Source organism: Lemur catta, chromosome 1 (assembly GCF_020740605.2).
Source record: "Lemur catta isolate mLemCat1 chromosome 1, mLemCat1.pri, whole genome shotgun sequence".
NCBI classification, from domain to species: domain Eukaryota; kingdom Metazoa; phylum Chordata; class Mammalia; order Primates; family Lemuridae; genus Lemur; species Lemur catta.
The window spans coordinates 230,927,757-230,942,505 of NC_059128.1; the positions used below are offsets into that span (position 1 = coordinate 230,927,757).

General features: G+C 34.6%; 1 protein-coding gene across 5 annotated transcripts in view; it reads left to right on the plus strand.

Annotated features, from left to right (window-relative positions):
* Nucleotides 1–14,749, plus strand: part of CFAP44 (cilia and flagella associated protein 44) — a 94,551-nt gene that overhangs the window by 52,027 nt on the left and 27,775 nt on the right. For all 5 annotated transcript variants that reach the window (XM_045540270.1, XM_045540271.1, XM_045540274.1 and 2 more), the window contains 7 exons: nucleotides 373–518; nucleotides 1,451–1,721; nucleotides 4,133–4,188; nucleotides 4,355–4,517; nucleotides 5,989–6,119; nucleotides 12,225–12,421; nucleotides 14,341–14,515. In XM_045540270.1, coding sequence (XP_045396226.1) covers nucleotides 373–518; nucleotides 1,451–1,721; nucleotides 4,133–4,188; nucleotides 4,355–4,517; nucleotides 5,989–6,119; nucleotides 12,225–12,421; nucleotides 14,341–14,515 — 1,139 coding nt within the window. The remainder of the gene's footprint in view (nucleotides 1–372; nucleotides 519–1,450; nucleotides 1,722–4,132; nucleotides 4,189–4,354; nucleotides 4,518–5,988; nucleotides 6,120–12,224; nucleotides 12,422–14,340; nucleotides 14,516–14,749) is intronic.

The window sequence follows — 14,749 nt, forward strand, 5'->3', positions numbered from 1 at the left end:
TTCTCTATATATTTTTAGTTGGCCAGATAATTTCTTTCTATTTTTAGTAGAGATGGGGTCTTGCTCTTGCTCAGGCTGGCCTCGAACTCCTGAGCTCAAACGATCCACCCGCCTCGGCCTCCCAAGTGCTAGGATTACAGGTGTGAGCCACCGTGCCTGGCCACCATAAGGTTTTTATTAGTATAATTATATAGTTGCATATAAATGGACAAGGGAGATACTTTATGAAAAGAATAAACCTATTTCTAATCATAGAAATAGGTGGTTTAAAACATTTATTTTCTGTTTTAAAATTTGAAGTAATAAAATCTTCATGCATTCATATGTGTTATGTTTAAGTCCCACCTTTTATGTTATTTACCTCTTTTCCAGGGTGGTTATGATTCTGGTTTTCTATATCACTGTGAATTCCCCCCTTATGACAAGAGTAGCAATTTCAAAGAACAGAAAGATGAACCTTTTGATTTCCATTTTCTTGAGGATACAGAGAATAATCCTGTCCAAACTATCACTTTCAGGTGAGCAGAGTTTCAAAAAGCTCTAAAAAACTATATTTCATTAACATCTATGTTTTTGTCCTTCATGGATATTGTCCATTTTTAAAGATCCATCCAAATGAAGGGGTACTCAAACAATGTTTGGTTAAATAAATCAAATGAATACATAGAATCAAAGCTAATCCTGAAATGATATTTCAATTCCCCATCAGATATTCTGTCAGAATTTCTGTTTATCATACAGTTAAATTGTATGTATTTACGTTCTCTTAGTTAGGAGGATGCTACTACTGGTCAGATAATAAAGAGGGTTACAATGAAAGGTTCTTTCTGGGGAAATCACATATTTAATCATTAGCCCTTTAATAATTGAGAACTGGGTGTCTATGCCAATTATGCTTCTGAAGACCAAATGTAATAGCTCCAAATTTCAAATTGGCTTTTTTCTTTATCCTTTTGTATTCGTTTGCTAGGGTTGCCACAGCAAAATACCACAGACTGGGTGGCTTAAACAATAGAAATTTGTTTTCTCCCAGTTCTGGAGGCTAGAGCTCCAACATCAAGTTAGCAGGTTTGGTTTCTCTTGAGGCCTCTCTCCTTGACTTACAGCTATCTGCCTTCTTGCTGTGTCCTCCTATGGTCTTTCCTCTGTGCTATGACATCCTCTTGTCCCCCTCCGTGTCTTAATCTCCTCTTGTGATAAGGATACCAGTCAGACTGGATTAGGACCCATGCTAATGTTCTCGTTTTAACTTGACCTCTTTAAAGGCCCTATCTCAAAATATAATTACATTCTGAGGAGTTAGGGTGTCAACATATGAATTTTGGGGTATACAGTTCAGTCCATAACAACATTGTTATTAAAGATTTAGTCATTTGTCCATTAATTTAAAATTAAACAATATTTTCAGATTAATAGGAAGAACAATTTACTTTCCTTTTTTGTTTTGTAGCGTTAACCAAACTATGATGTTTTGTGGAATGAGAAATGGAGCAATTCGAGTCTATCTCTTAAGTGAGAATGATCCTTCACTGACCACTTTGGAGGACTACTGGCACTTCAATGTGCATGACAATAATTATGGATGTATTAAAAGCATCGCTACTAGCTTTGATGACCGTTTCTTGATGACTGCTGGAACAGATAGTAATATCTTTGTTTTCAATATTTTTTCTGAATATATGTTAAGGAAAGACATGAAGGCCAAAGTGCCATCTTCCAGGGTATGTAAACTAACTCAACAGTTAATTAACAATAGCAAATTTTATTTTAAAATAGTGATGATAAAATTGTTTATATTCTTTAAAAATTGAAAACTATTTAGACACATTCACCTTGTACTCCAATCTTCCTGCCAGTACTATAATTTTGACTTTCTGATTCTTCTATATCAAATATTAAAGATGTTAAATTCTCATTATTATTAAAGGTGTGGAATTCCCCAGATTAAAAAAGCATGTGTCAATGTTTGTAGGTCAATCTCTTTCTTAATCAAAGTTTCTTTTTTTCTCAAAGTACACAATTTTTTTCAGATATATATTTTGCTTTTCATTTATTCATTTATTCATTTTGTAAGGGGCATGTATAGCCTGTACAACATAAAATGTACTCTTGAAAGGGGTTGTAAAAATATTATTGTCCTTAGTTTTAGAAAATGACAATGTGAGTCATGATCAAAGGATTCAGTATAAATTATTCTACTCTTAGGCAGAATAGATTATTGGCTTCATGATGAAGCTTGAGGGTTCAGATCCCCAAATTATATCCTCTTGTCCTGTCATAGAACCTGAATTTTCTATTATCAAAGTGGTTCCTTTGGATAAAGTCAATATTTAATAACCATTAGAATTGCTCTTAAAGACTAAGGAATTGTATTAGAAAGATTATAGTTAAAATTCCTAGACCATACTGGCTTCCCATTTAACAGGTAGCCTACTTCAAAAGAACACACAAAGAATATAGAGAAGATATGAGCAGGTAAATTTTCATTTCTCTTAATAGCAGCAAAATTGGGAGTTTGGGCTACTCTTTAGAGAGGGTCCAGCTCAGAAAGAGGAATTACAGAAGGGACAGTATATGAGCAAGGAGAATATCTTTCTGCCTAGTTCCAGCCCTCTCTATAGAAACCTGTATTGGATAGAAAAAAATTTATTCCACATTTGAATGTATCTTTTTATTTATGGCTGCAATCAATATTTTTTAAATCACTGAAATAAACTCTGCTTTTAAGAAGGCAAAATTAGAAGTTTTTAAAAACCCACAAAAAACCAAGCTCTGCGTAGGTTTAAGGTTCTTACTGTACTTTAAAATCAGCTGGGGAGCCCTTAGAAGTGCAGATGCCTGAGCCTCACCAAGAACAATTAAATTGGAAGTTCTGAAGGTGAGGCCCAGGCATCAGTACTTTACAGAATATCCTTCTTGATTCTGATGTGCAGCCAGGATTAAGACCCATTTGCCTTTATTTTGGAACTGTTGGAAGCACCTTTGTTTAACTCAACTTTATTGCAAACAGCTGTGGCCAGGAGACAATTGGCTGAGTATCAGTATCAAACCTTGGAAATCATACTGATATTAGAGAACCAAGGGACTTAGCTCTGGCCAATAGAAGAATAAAAAATAAATAAAATTCAATAAGTTTATGTCCTAAGTGATTAACAGTAACTGTAATTTATTAGCTATCACTGTCTCTTACATTGGTCATGTTCTATGACTTCACTTTTATTGAAGTCATAAACATTGACTTCCACAAATATATGTGTTTATATTTCATATATATGAGGACTGTAATAAAACAACTTGCTCAAAAGAGTCTTTATTTCTTTACAAAGAATACAGCAAAATGGAGACCTATCTGTTATGAAAGAGGACAGAGAATAAACAAGTTTAGTTTTACTTGTGAACTGATTAGTTAGCAAACTAAGATTCTTTGTTTTGTTCACTGGGTTATAATTCCTCTTCCTTAAAATCACAGGTTAAGACATTATACAGCACAGCGCCTGAATAATCAAAGTACTTTTAAGTGATTTACTTCTTAGTTTCCCTTAATTTAAAGTTATTTCCTTCTTAAACGGAGATTTCTGATTTCATATTTATCTCTTTCAAGGAAGGGAATTATATTGTTCTTTGCATTTTCCATTTTATGTCTTCTTTTGATAAGGTCATATAAAATGCTTACTTTAAGTTAACAAATACGTATATTTTAAAATCTTCCTAGGACACACTGAGGTATTTTGGGGAAGTACGCATATAATAAAGGGATGTGATAAAAACAGCATTTTGAAATAAATGATCTAGAACTTTTTTTGTGAATTCTCTGTTAGTAACACATGAATATTAGTAATTCACATTTTGGAGGAGAATTACAGTGATTTTAACATTTTGCAAACATATAATTAGGTTTCAAGACTTTTCCTACCTACCCCTTTAAAGGAGACAAAAATAAGTTTAGTCAACTGTAATTTTTCCCTAGTTTGTTTTTTGTGAAACTACTTTTTAGACCTACAGTTGATAGAAACTGTCAGGAAAAAAACAAAACAAAACAAAACAAAACCTCTTCAATTTACTTCTTCCTGCATATTTTAAGAGAAATATTATGCAGTTTTAAAGGGTTAATCTTTTATTTCTCTTCTTATAGTTTGGAATGGACGCAGAGCCAATTCCAAAAGATATTGAAGATCCCAAAGCCTACAGGTATGGGGATTTTTGATAAAAAAATCAAAGCCTGAGTTTTTGCAAAACCAGCCAACCTTGTGCAGAAGTTGACCAAGCCAAATGAATTTCCAAGTTACCAAATAGTAATTTTCTCTTACCTTGTTTCTGATCATAACCTGTTATTGTTTTAAATTTCTGTTTTCAGTATTGAGAATGCCAGGAGAAAAAGAGAACATGACAAGTTAATGAAAGAAGTGGAAGAAATAAAGGCTGGGAAGAGAGAACAACTCAAAGCTTTGAGGAATGAATTTAGGAAACTATTAGAAATGAATAAAGAATTACCACAGCATATGCAGTTTAAACGGACAGTAAGCCTAAAATAATTTTAATTTTAACATATGCTATTCATGAATCAAGACTAATATTTTGCCAGCAAGTAAAAACACTTAAAATCATCTTTATACTTCCCTTTATCTGGCCAGTCAGTGTGTTTGTAGCAACTAAACTACCGTAGAACTTGACACACCACATGGGTTGGCAGCACATGAGCCTCTTTACATAACACAAAGTTTTGTGTTGCACTTAGATACCTCTCACTTTTTTTGGTAACAAGATAAGATATGGATATAAGTTTCAATCTAGTTATCGACTCATTGTATCTAGCCAAAATATCTGTTGGGTAGATACTTGTATAATTTGATTCTCTGTGGTTCCATTTGGGTAATTCATCAGATCTATTGAAAAGATAGTACCTGGTTGATCTACAAAGTTTTTAAAAGATGACTTAGTATAGTTGTAGTTAGGGGGACAATCACAAAATTGTTTAAGCCAATTTTGTATTTATTTATTTTTTTTTTGTGGGACTTATTGCAAAGCCTCATGTACCTACTAGTAATTGGTTTTTTCATTTTGTACTGTTTACCAAATGGAATTACTGTTAAGAGTCTAATGAAGTTAAAACCTAGAATTTATCATTGTGAATATACCTGTGGATTACTTAGTCCTGCAATTCTAGAAGCACTATGCCAATTTCATATGAAAAATGCTTTGGTGAAATCATAATGTTTAACTCATAGTGGTTGAAAGACCAATTCATAATAGTTGAAAGATCTTTATGCTATTTTACTAAGAAAAATGTGGATACTTCCAGAGTATGGGTGATATAACTTAAGATAAAGAATGACTGAGGTAAGTACTGTGGTTAAGCACTTTGCACACATCATTACTTAAATATTAATAAAACAAACACCTCTGGAATGAATAATTACTATTCATGATCTAGTGTAAATGCAGGCTCTGATATTTTTCCAGGGATGAAGGTAAGAAACATGAGGCCCCTAAGTATCCTTATGGAAGAAAGTGGACCCCTTGGTGGCAGACACTCAACAAGAACTTGGTGATGTAAAGAAGACACCAAGGACGGCCGTCTTTCCTGGGTGGGGTCATAGCGGAGGGGATGTTCAGCTAATGACCAACTTGGCATAAACTTACCCTGTAATGAACTAGTTATGTAACAGTAGTGTCTTTGGGATGGTGAGAGTATTTTTTAAAAACTTTGTACACTCTCCAAATGTTGATAACATTCATTATTTTTATTGTGGGGAAAAATCTTTAAATGTGTAACTTTATTTGAATTATTATTAATTTCTGAGAACTTTTCTTCATATATTGTGAAGGTAAGGTCAAAAGTATGCTATTTTTCCTCTGTGATAGAGTTTATGATATTTGGGAGTTACACAGTATGAATTTGAGGACAAAACTTAGAAATCTGTATCTGTGTATGAAATGGAGGATTGATAAAGTACCCATTTTGATAAAAGCAAATCTAATTATCTGCAGGATTTTGATCTAGATTCCAAAATTCGTGCTGAGATTGACAGAAAAACAGCTTACAAACTTCAACAAGTGAGAAAGGAATTAGCTTGGGAAAAAGAGAAACATGAACTTGGCCTAAAGAAGCTACAGAATAGGTAGGATCCATATTTCCCATAATTTAAGATGTTTGAGAGCACACATTTGAATAAAGTAGTTTATAGTAGTGTCAACAAAGTGGCCAGATAGGAGGTCTCCTGAAGTACCCACTGACTTGAAATCTCAAGGAATCATCTTGTTGCTACTACAGATGTCTTCCTAAGATTTCTGCTCACTCCTTTCTAGTTTAAATGTGGGAAATTTGTTTAAAACTTAGATTTTAAAAATTATAAAATACATATTTATGTTCTGTTTTTGACAAATTATTTATATCAAATTAATATATGAGCACATATGTATTAAGACATCAAAAATCAAATAGAACCAAAGAACTTTTTTGTTTGATCCCTTTCATGCATTAATTCAACTGCCCAGAGGAAATTACTTTTTTTCCCTTTTATTGAGATATCATTTACATACAATAAAGTACATAAATCTTAACTGAACAGCTTGAAAATGTTTTACAGATACACATATGCATGGCTCAGATTAAGATATAGAACATTTGTAGCACTCCAGACAGTTTCCTCATGGCCCCCTCCCAGTAAATACCTACTCTCCAAAGTTGAATCTTTATTGCCATTAGTTAGTTTTGTCTGTGATCTTATTATAAATAGAATGTTATGGCATGAACTCTTTTCTATATAGCTTCTTTTGCTTGTACCATGTCTAAGATTAGCAGTGTTGTTGCATGTAGCAGTAGTTCATTCTTTTTCATTGCTTTGTAATACTCCATTAAATGATGATAAAATTTATTCATTCTACTATTGATAAATATTTGAGTTGTTTTTACTTTTTGGATACTATGAATAGTGCTACTACAGACATTCTTGTGCATGTGTTTTGGTAGATATAAGCACTTATTTCTGTTGGTTATATACTTACATGGGGAACTGTCGGGCTATAGGTTATATGCATGTTTAGTTTCATTAGACACTGCCAGTTTTCCAAAATGTTTCAATCAATTTACATTCTGACCATCAAAGTATGAGAATTCCAGTTGATCCCCATTGGTATTAGTTTCATAGGGCTGCTGTAGCAAAGTACCACAAATTGGTTGGCTTAAAAAAAATCACAGTTTTTTATTGTCTTACAGTTCTGGAGGCTGGAAGTCCAAAACCAAAGTGTCGGGCAAGTCAGTTCTTTCTGAGCTAGGAGGGAGAATCTGTTCCATGCCTTTCTCTGAGTTTTTGGTGGTTTGCCAGCAGTCTTTAGTTCTTGGCTTATAAAGGCTTCACTCCAAATCCTCTGCTTTCACTTGGCATACTCCCTGTTTCTTCACATAGTTTTTTCTGTGCATGTCCATCTCTGTGTCCAAATTTCCCCTTTTTATCAGGATACCAGTTATGCTCTATTAAGGCCCACTATAGTAATCTCATTTTAACTTGATTACCTCTGTCAAGACCCTCTTTTCAGGTAACGTCACATTCGGAGGTAATGGGGGTTAGGACCTCAACATATCTTTTTGGGGGGACACAATTAAATCCATAACACTTACGTTTGTCATCACTTGAGACTGTCAGCCCAATTTCAGCTGTTCTCTAGTGGTATCTCAGTATGGTTTAAATTGACATTGCTCTGATAAGTGATGATTTTCAGGCCCTTTTTATATATTTACTAGTCATTTGTCTATTGTCTATTGTTAGATATTGATTCAAGTCTTTTGTTCATTTTAAAAATTGGGATGTAAGAGTTATATATTCTATTAATAGATATGAGCCTTTGGTTATTTTCATAAATATATGAATGACTATATATATGACATGTGCCTATATATGCACATATATGTGTGTGTGCATATGTAAAATATCTTGCTCTAGCCTGTGGCTTTACTCTCTTAATGAAGTCTTTTGTTCAACAGAAGTTTTTAATTTTAATGAAGTTCAATTTATTAGTCTTTTTAAAAAAATATTAATGCTTTTGTGTTGTACTTAAAGAATTTTTGCATATTCCTAATTCATGGACTAAATCTCTTTTCTTCTAGAAACTCTATGGTTTTTCCATTACCCATTTTGAATAATTTTTATGGGTCATGTGAGATCAAGTGTCACTTGTTTCTATATGGGATCAAGTGTGATTTGTTTCTATATTGATATCCAATTGACTTGGTATTATTTGTTGAAAAGGATATCCTTTCCTCACTAGATTGTAGTGATGCTTTTGTCATAAGTCAGGTAGCCGTACATGTGTGAGTCTGTTTCTGAACTCTTTACTCTATTTCATTGGCCTATCGTTCTGCCAGTATCACCCTATCTTAATAAAGTATTGACATCTAATATTATATATCCTTCAGCTTTGTTCTTCATTTCCAGTATTCGTTGGGTTCTTTGCATAGAATCAACTTGACAATTTTCACAAAAAGCCTGCTAAAATTTTGATTAGAATTACATTGAACCTATAGATTTATTTAGGAATAAAAGACATTATAACAATAAATATCGAGTCTTTCAATTAATAAACATATATCTTGAAAAGAATCACTTTTAATATTTTTCTGGTGGTTATGACCATTTATTTAAATATTATATGTATTTATTATTAGTCTTTATATGCATTTATTGACTTCCTAGTGTGGTAGGTGAGGATTTTCCTCACCTTAATGTGCTCATGCTTTCCTCTAGCATCTTTAACATATACAATATATTACATTATTATTGCTTTAATGTCTTCACTAGTTATATCATCTGTGTCGTTTCTGGGTCTATTTCTATTGACTGATTTAAATCTATTCATTTTGGGTCACATTTTTCTACTTTTTTGCCTGCCTGCCTGGTAAAGTTTGATTGGATTCCAGATGTGAATTTGACATCATGGGTACTTGGTATTTCTATATACTCTTAAATATTCTTGAGCTCTGTTCTGGGACTCAGTTAAGTTACTTGGAAATAGTTTAATTTTTTTTTGTATAATTTGACTTCTTTTTTTATTCTATTTCAGAATATTATGGGGGTACAAACATTTTGGTTACAAGTTATGACTTTGCCAAACCCAAACCATGATTTGAGGTGTGGCCCTTTCCCCACTACTGCGTCCATTAGTTGTGAGTTTACCCACCCCCAACCCCCCAACCCCCAAAGAATATTACTACTGTGTGAGCACCTTAGTGTTGATCAGTTGGTGCCAATTTGATGGCGAGTACACGTGGAGCCTATTCTTCCATCCTTGTGATACCTCACTTTCGAGGATGGGCTCAAGCTGTATCCAGGAAAATATAAGAGATGCTAGATCACCGTAGTTTTATATAATTGAGTAATATTCCATTGTATACATATACCAAATTTTAATAATCCACTCATGAATTGACGGGCACTTGGGTTGTTTCCACATCCTTGCAATAGGCAATTGTGCCGCCATAAACATTCAGGTGCAGATGTCTTTATTATAGAATGTCTTTTGCTCTTTTGGGTAGATGCCTAATAGTGCTATTGCTGGATTGAATGGTATTTCTATTTTTAGCTCTTTGAGGTATCTCCAAATTCTTTTCCACAGAGGTTGCACTAATTTTCAGTCCTAGCAGCAGTGTAAGAGTGTTCCTATATCTCCACATCCTTGCTAACATTTGTTGCTTTGGGATTTTTTGATAAAGGCCAATCTACTGGGGTTAGGTGATATCTTATTGTGGTTTTGATTTGCATTTCCCTAATGATTAGAGATGTTGAGCATTTTTTTATATGTTTGCTGGCCATTATTCTGTCTTCTTTTGAAAAGTTTCTGTTCGTGTCTTTTGCCCATTTATTGATAGGGTTGTTTGATTTTTTCTTGTTGACTTTTTTGAGTTCTAGGTAGATTCTTGTTACCAGTGCTTTATCGGATATGTAGAGAGCAAATATTTTCTCTCATTCTGTAGGCTGTAGGCTGTCTATTTGCTCTAATGATAGTCTCCTTGGCTGTGCAAATGCTTTTTAATTTGATCAGGTCCCATTTATTTATTTTTGTTGCTGCTGTGATTGCTTTGGGGGTCTTCTTCATAAATTCTTTGCCTAGGCCAATGTCTGAAAGAGTCTTCCCTACATTTTCTTCTAGGATTCTTAAGGTTTCATGCCTTAGGTTTAAGTCTGTTATCCATCATGAATTGATTTTTGTTAGAGATGAGGGGTGGGGATCCAGTTTCAATCTTCTGTATGTAGTTATCCAGTTTTCCCAGCACCATTTATTGAAAAGAGATTCTTTTTCCCAGTGTATATTTTTTTCTGCTTTGTCAAAGGTTAGATGACAGTATGTGGATGGTTTCATCTCTGGATTCTCAGTCCTGTTCTAAAGGTCTATGTCTCTGTTCTTGTGCCAGTACCATGCTGTTTTAATTACTATAGCCTTATAGTACAGCTTAAAGTTGATAGACTGGTATCTCCCAGTTTGTTCTTTTTACTTAAGATTGCTTTGGCTATACAAGGTCTTCTCTGGTTCTATACAAAGTGTAGAATTATTTTTTTCTAGATCTGTAAAGAATGATGATGGTACTTTTATGGGATTGCATTAATTCTGTAGATCACTTTAGGTAGTATGGACATTTTAACAATGTTGATTCTGCCAATCCATGAACAAGGTAGATTTTTCCATCTGTTTACATCTTCTACAATTTCTTTTCTTAATGTTTCGTAGTTGTCCCTGTATATGTCTCTCACCTCTTTCATTAAATATATTCCTAGATATTTAATTTTCTTTGAGTATATTGTAAAAGGTATCGCATTTTTGATTTGAATTTCAGCTTGACTGTTATTGGCGTATATGAATGCCTCTGATTTGTGTGTATTGATTTTGTACCCTGAGACTTTACTGAATACATTTATCAATTCCAGGAGTCTCTTGGTTGAATCCTTGGGGTTTTCTAGATAGAATATCATATCATCAGCAAAGAATGAGTGTTTGATCTCTTTTGCCCCATTTATACACCCTTAATCTCCCCTCTTGTCTAATTGTTCTAGCAAGGACTTCCAGCACTATGTTGAATAGAAGTGGAGATAGTGGGCAAACTTGTCTGGTTCTAGTTCTATGTGGGAATGGTTTCAATTTTTCCCCATTCAGTATGATATTGGCTATGGGTTTACCATATATGGCCTTCATAATTTTAAGGTATGTCCCATATATGCCTGAAATAGTTTAATTTTTTAAGGCTTACTTTTCATCCTTGTTAGGTGAGATCAGGGCAGCCTTTAGTCTAGGGCTAATTTTTCGCCACTACTAACAAAACACTCTTCTGAGTATTCCCCACTATGTTCCATGTATTATCTGGTTTGGGGGGAACACAACCTATTTCAGCATGTGTGGGATCTGAGAATTATTCTGCCTGTTCCTTTCTGGTGGTTCTTTTCCCAGCCTCAAGTAGACTCTTCATGCATGCATGAGCTGATCAGTACTTACCTGAAGCCTGGAAGGGAGTCTTCTGCAGATCTTCAGAGCTCTCTCTCTCTCTTTCTTTCTTTCTCTCTGTGCAGCTATCTCCTCTCTGCTACTCCTTCTATGAATTATAGCACTTGTTACCTGGTATTAAATCCCTGAATAGTTGAATTCCTGGATAATACTTGAATATTTGAATTTTTGAATTATAACTATATTGCTATAAGAAATTAAAGTGGCTAAGAAATTCCTCTCAGGAATAACCGTCAACATAGTAGCCTATGTTTGGCTTTAATTAATATTTATAATATATTTATATATTTGTTTATAAAATTTATATATTGATATTATTTATATATCTATATAGCAATAATTATATATATACTATATACCTATCATATATAATCCTATTATATATAATAGGTAGGGAGGTAGGTTACATTTCCTCAAGGTTTGATATGATTTATTTATCATTAAACTGCAGTCTGCCTGCAGATTTTTCATTTTTTTATATATTAGCAAAATAGTGGAATTATACTGATTAATAAGGAGTTTAGTATTTTCATTAGAAGGAATTCCTACTTGCTCTTTAATCAAATCTAATCTAACTTTCATCACATCCTGTTGGTATATGCATGGTTAAATTTTGAGACTAGTATAATATAATGGTATTATTGATAAGAATAGTATATTATAGTTTTATTTTATCACTTAATCATGCAGAATGATCAAAAGGGAGACTATTTCAAATACTCCTTTTATTTTTTCAGATTCCGTGATCCATTGGAAAGTGATGCTGTTGTAGTTCATGCCATACAAAGTGACCACAAGATATCCTCCTATAGGCTGGCACAGCCCTCTAGGTACTCCAAATTCAAAAGACCAAGTCAAACAGAGAGAAGACCAAGCAAACTGGAGAGGTTTGAAAAAGAGGGAGCTGGAAGAAAGGATAGCCAGAAAGAAACAGGTAGCCTAAATCGGTGGTCCCCAACCCCAGGCTTCGGACTGGTACCTGTCTGTAGTCTGTTAGGCACCGGGCTGCAGAGCTCTGCACGCCCCCTACCTTCCTTAGGAGTGGGGGTGGGGGTGGGGTCCGCACAGCAGGAGATGAGTGGCAGAGGGAGAGAGTAAAGCTTCATCTGTATTTGTAGCCACTCCCCATCGCTGGCATCACTGCCTAAGCTCTGCCTCCAACCTGCCCCCGTACCATGTCTGTGGAAAAAAATTGTCTTTCATGAAACCAATCCCTGGTGCCAAAAAAGTTGGGGACCACTGGCCTAAATGACAAGAAGTCTTTTACATCCTTATTTATTAAGACTTCAAAACTAAAGTAGTCTTTTTGAGGGCAGAACCTTTGAATCTTGTTCAGTGGGTTGAACTCAGTCTCTTGTCCCATTCCTCCCATGATGGTCTCTTTGGAATCAATAATCAGGAGAGGTGGGGGTATGTGGTATGGCTGAGAATGAGAGGACACATATCTCCAGCAAATGCCCCATGCCCACTTGCCTCTTTAATGGAGGTTGCTAAAGAAAACCACCCTGGTCATGTGACTGAGAGTGGGTGAGAGTACTGGATGCTGCTGTTTTCTCACTTCCCACATCCAGCTGTTCTTAAATCTAGGACAATCCTAGATTAAAGAATAATTGTTCATTTCTAGACACTGTTTCTTTTCAGATTCCTGGGCCTCACCATAGAGTGTGGGGCTAAAACACTGCATTTCAAATTATTTTCCAAGAACATATGCTTTAAACAGAATGAAGAGCTGAGAATAGGGCTGTGAAAATAGTACCTCTAATCCCTGCAACCTGTTTCTTGTGGCTGCCCACAAGGTAACTGCAGATGAGTAGGGGGAGGAGAAGATTCTGGGAACGGTTTGGAGAGCGCAGTAAAGAATTAATAAAGGGTGCTGCAGCCTGGCCAGATCTAGGCTGTTGCCCAGGGATATAGCACTGACATTAATGCTGCTTCTTCCTCTTCATTGAAAAATCTTTAATGTCTCCTTTCTGCTTCTGAATTCTGGAACCATTATCCTGGTATTTAATCCTTCCACAATCTATCCTGATTCTATGTTTGCAACAGTGCCTTCTCATACTATTCCACTTGCCTGTTTAGTTACTGACCTGCTTGCTGCTCCCTAATTATGCCTGAATACTTCCTAACTCCACACCCAGGCTCCTGCTAGAGTGACCTCTTCACTCTTCTCCTCTCTAAATTCTACCAGTTTGGGGGGATCTAGCTCGAATTATACTTATGTTATAAAGCCTTCCCATGACCACCCAGGCCACCTGAAACTCTTCTTTTTCCATACTGCCGCATATTTGAAATATCAAATGGTGACATAATGATATAACTCTCTCATATTATTTAATTTTTTCATGTCTATCTAAGGTATATCTTTATGTAGCTTGAACACAAATAATTTCCCAGTGGACTTGTTAATTGATAAAGCCAATAATTTTGAATCATAGATTTGATTGTGCGTTTCTGAGCAGTTTTTTAATTGGCTGCAGAGCACTTCAAATTGCATGCATCAAACAGGACTCACTTGCTTCTTCCCTGTTTCCCCACCATCATATCACAAACACTGCTTCCCAGCTTCCCAATATTGGTTAGTGGTCCATAATTATTTACCTTGCTCTTTAATTATTTAATATATGTCCTATCTTGCCACCTTTTGAATAAGGGTTTTGGATCTAGATATTTTTTATTTTGGCAGTCCACAGTACTTATTATGGCGTTGAAGTCATAGTAGTTGCTCAATAAATATTTTGGTTTACAAATTCAGTATATTCTTTGGATTTTTTTAATGTGGTAGGTTAAAAATAATATTTGAGAGTTTTATTTTTATATATCAAAAAGACTGAAAAATGTTGATTCTCTGTACAGGTGGGAGTGTTAGCATACAAGAAGAATCAATAATAGAAAAAGGGAAGAAATTTCGGCCTAAAACCTTAAGTGAAATTATGGTGGGTAATCAAATCGCGAAAACAAGGAAACTTATATTAAAAGCTGAAAAGGCCCAACTTAAGATTCAACAGCGAAAAAAAGAATGGGAGGAACTGTGAGTTTTATTTTTTTACCTAACGTCTTATCTTTTTAATATGTGAGACCCAAAATATACCTTAAAGAAATCTTTCTATTTATTGACATTGGTATTATTTAAATTAAAAAGTAAAAGAACTAGAAACAGAGATGGAGATATTAAAGACAAGTCAACTGGATCTTTCAACGTGGCAATACTTTGGTGGAACTTATATGATCCTTAGAGTTTCAGGTCCAGAAATTCCATTTTGCT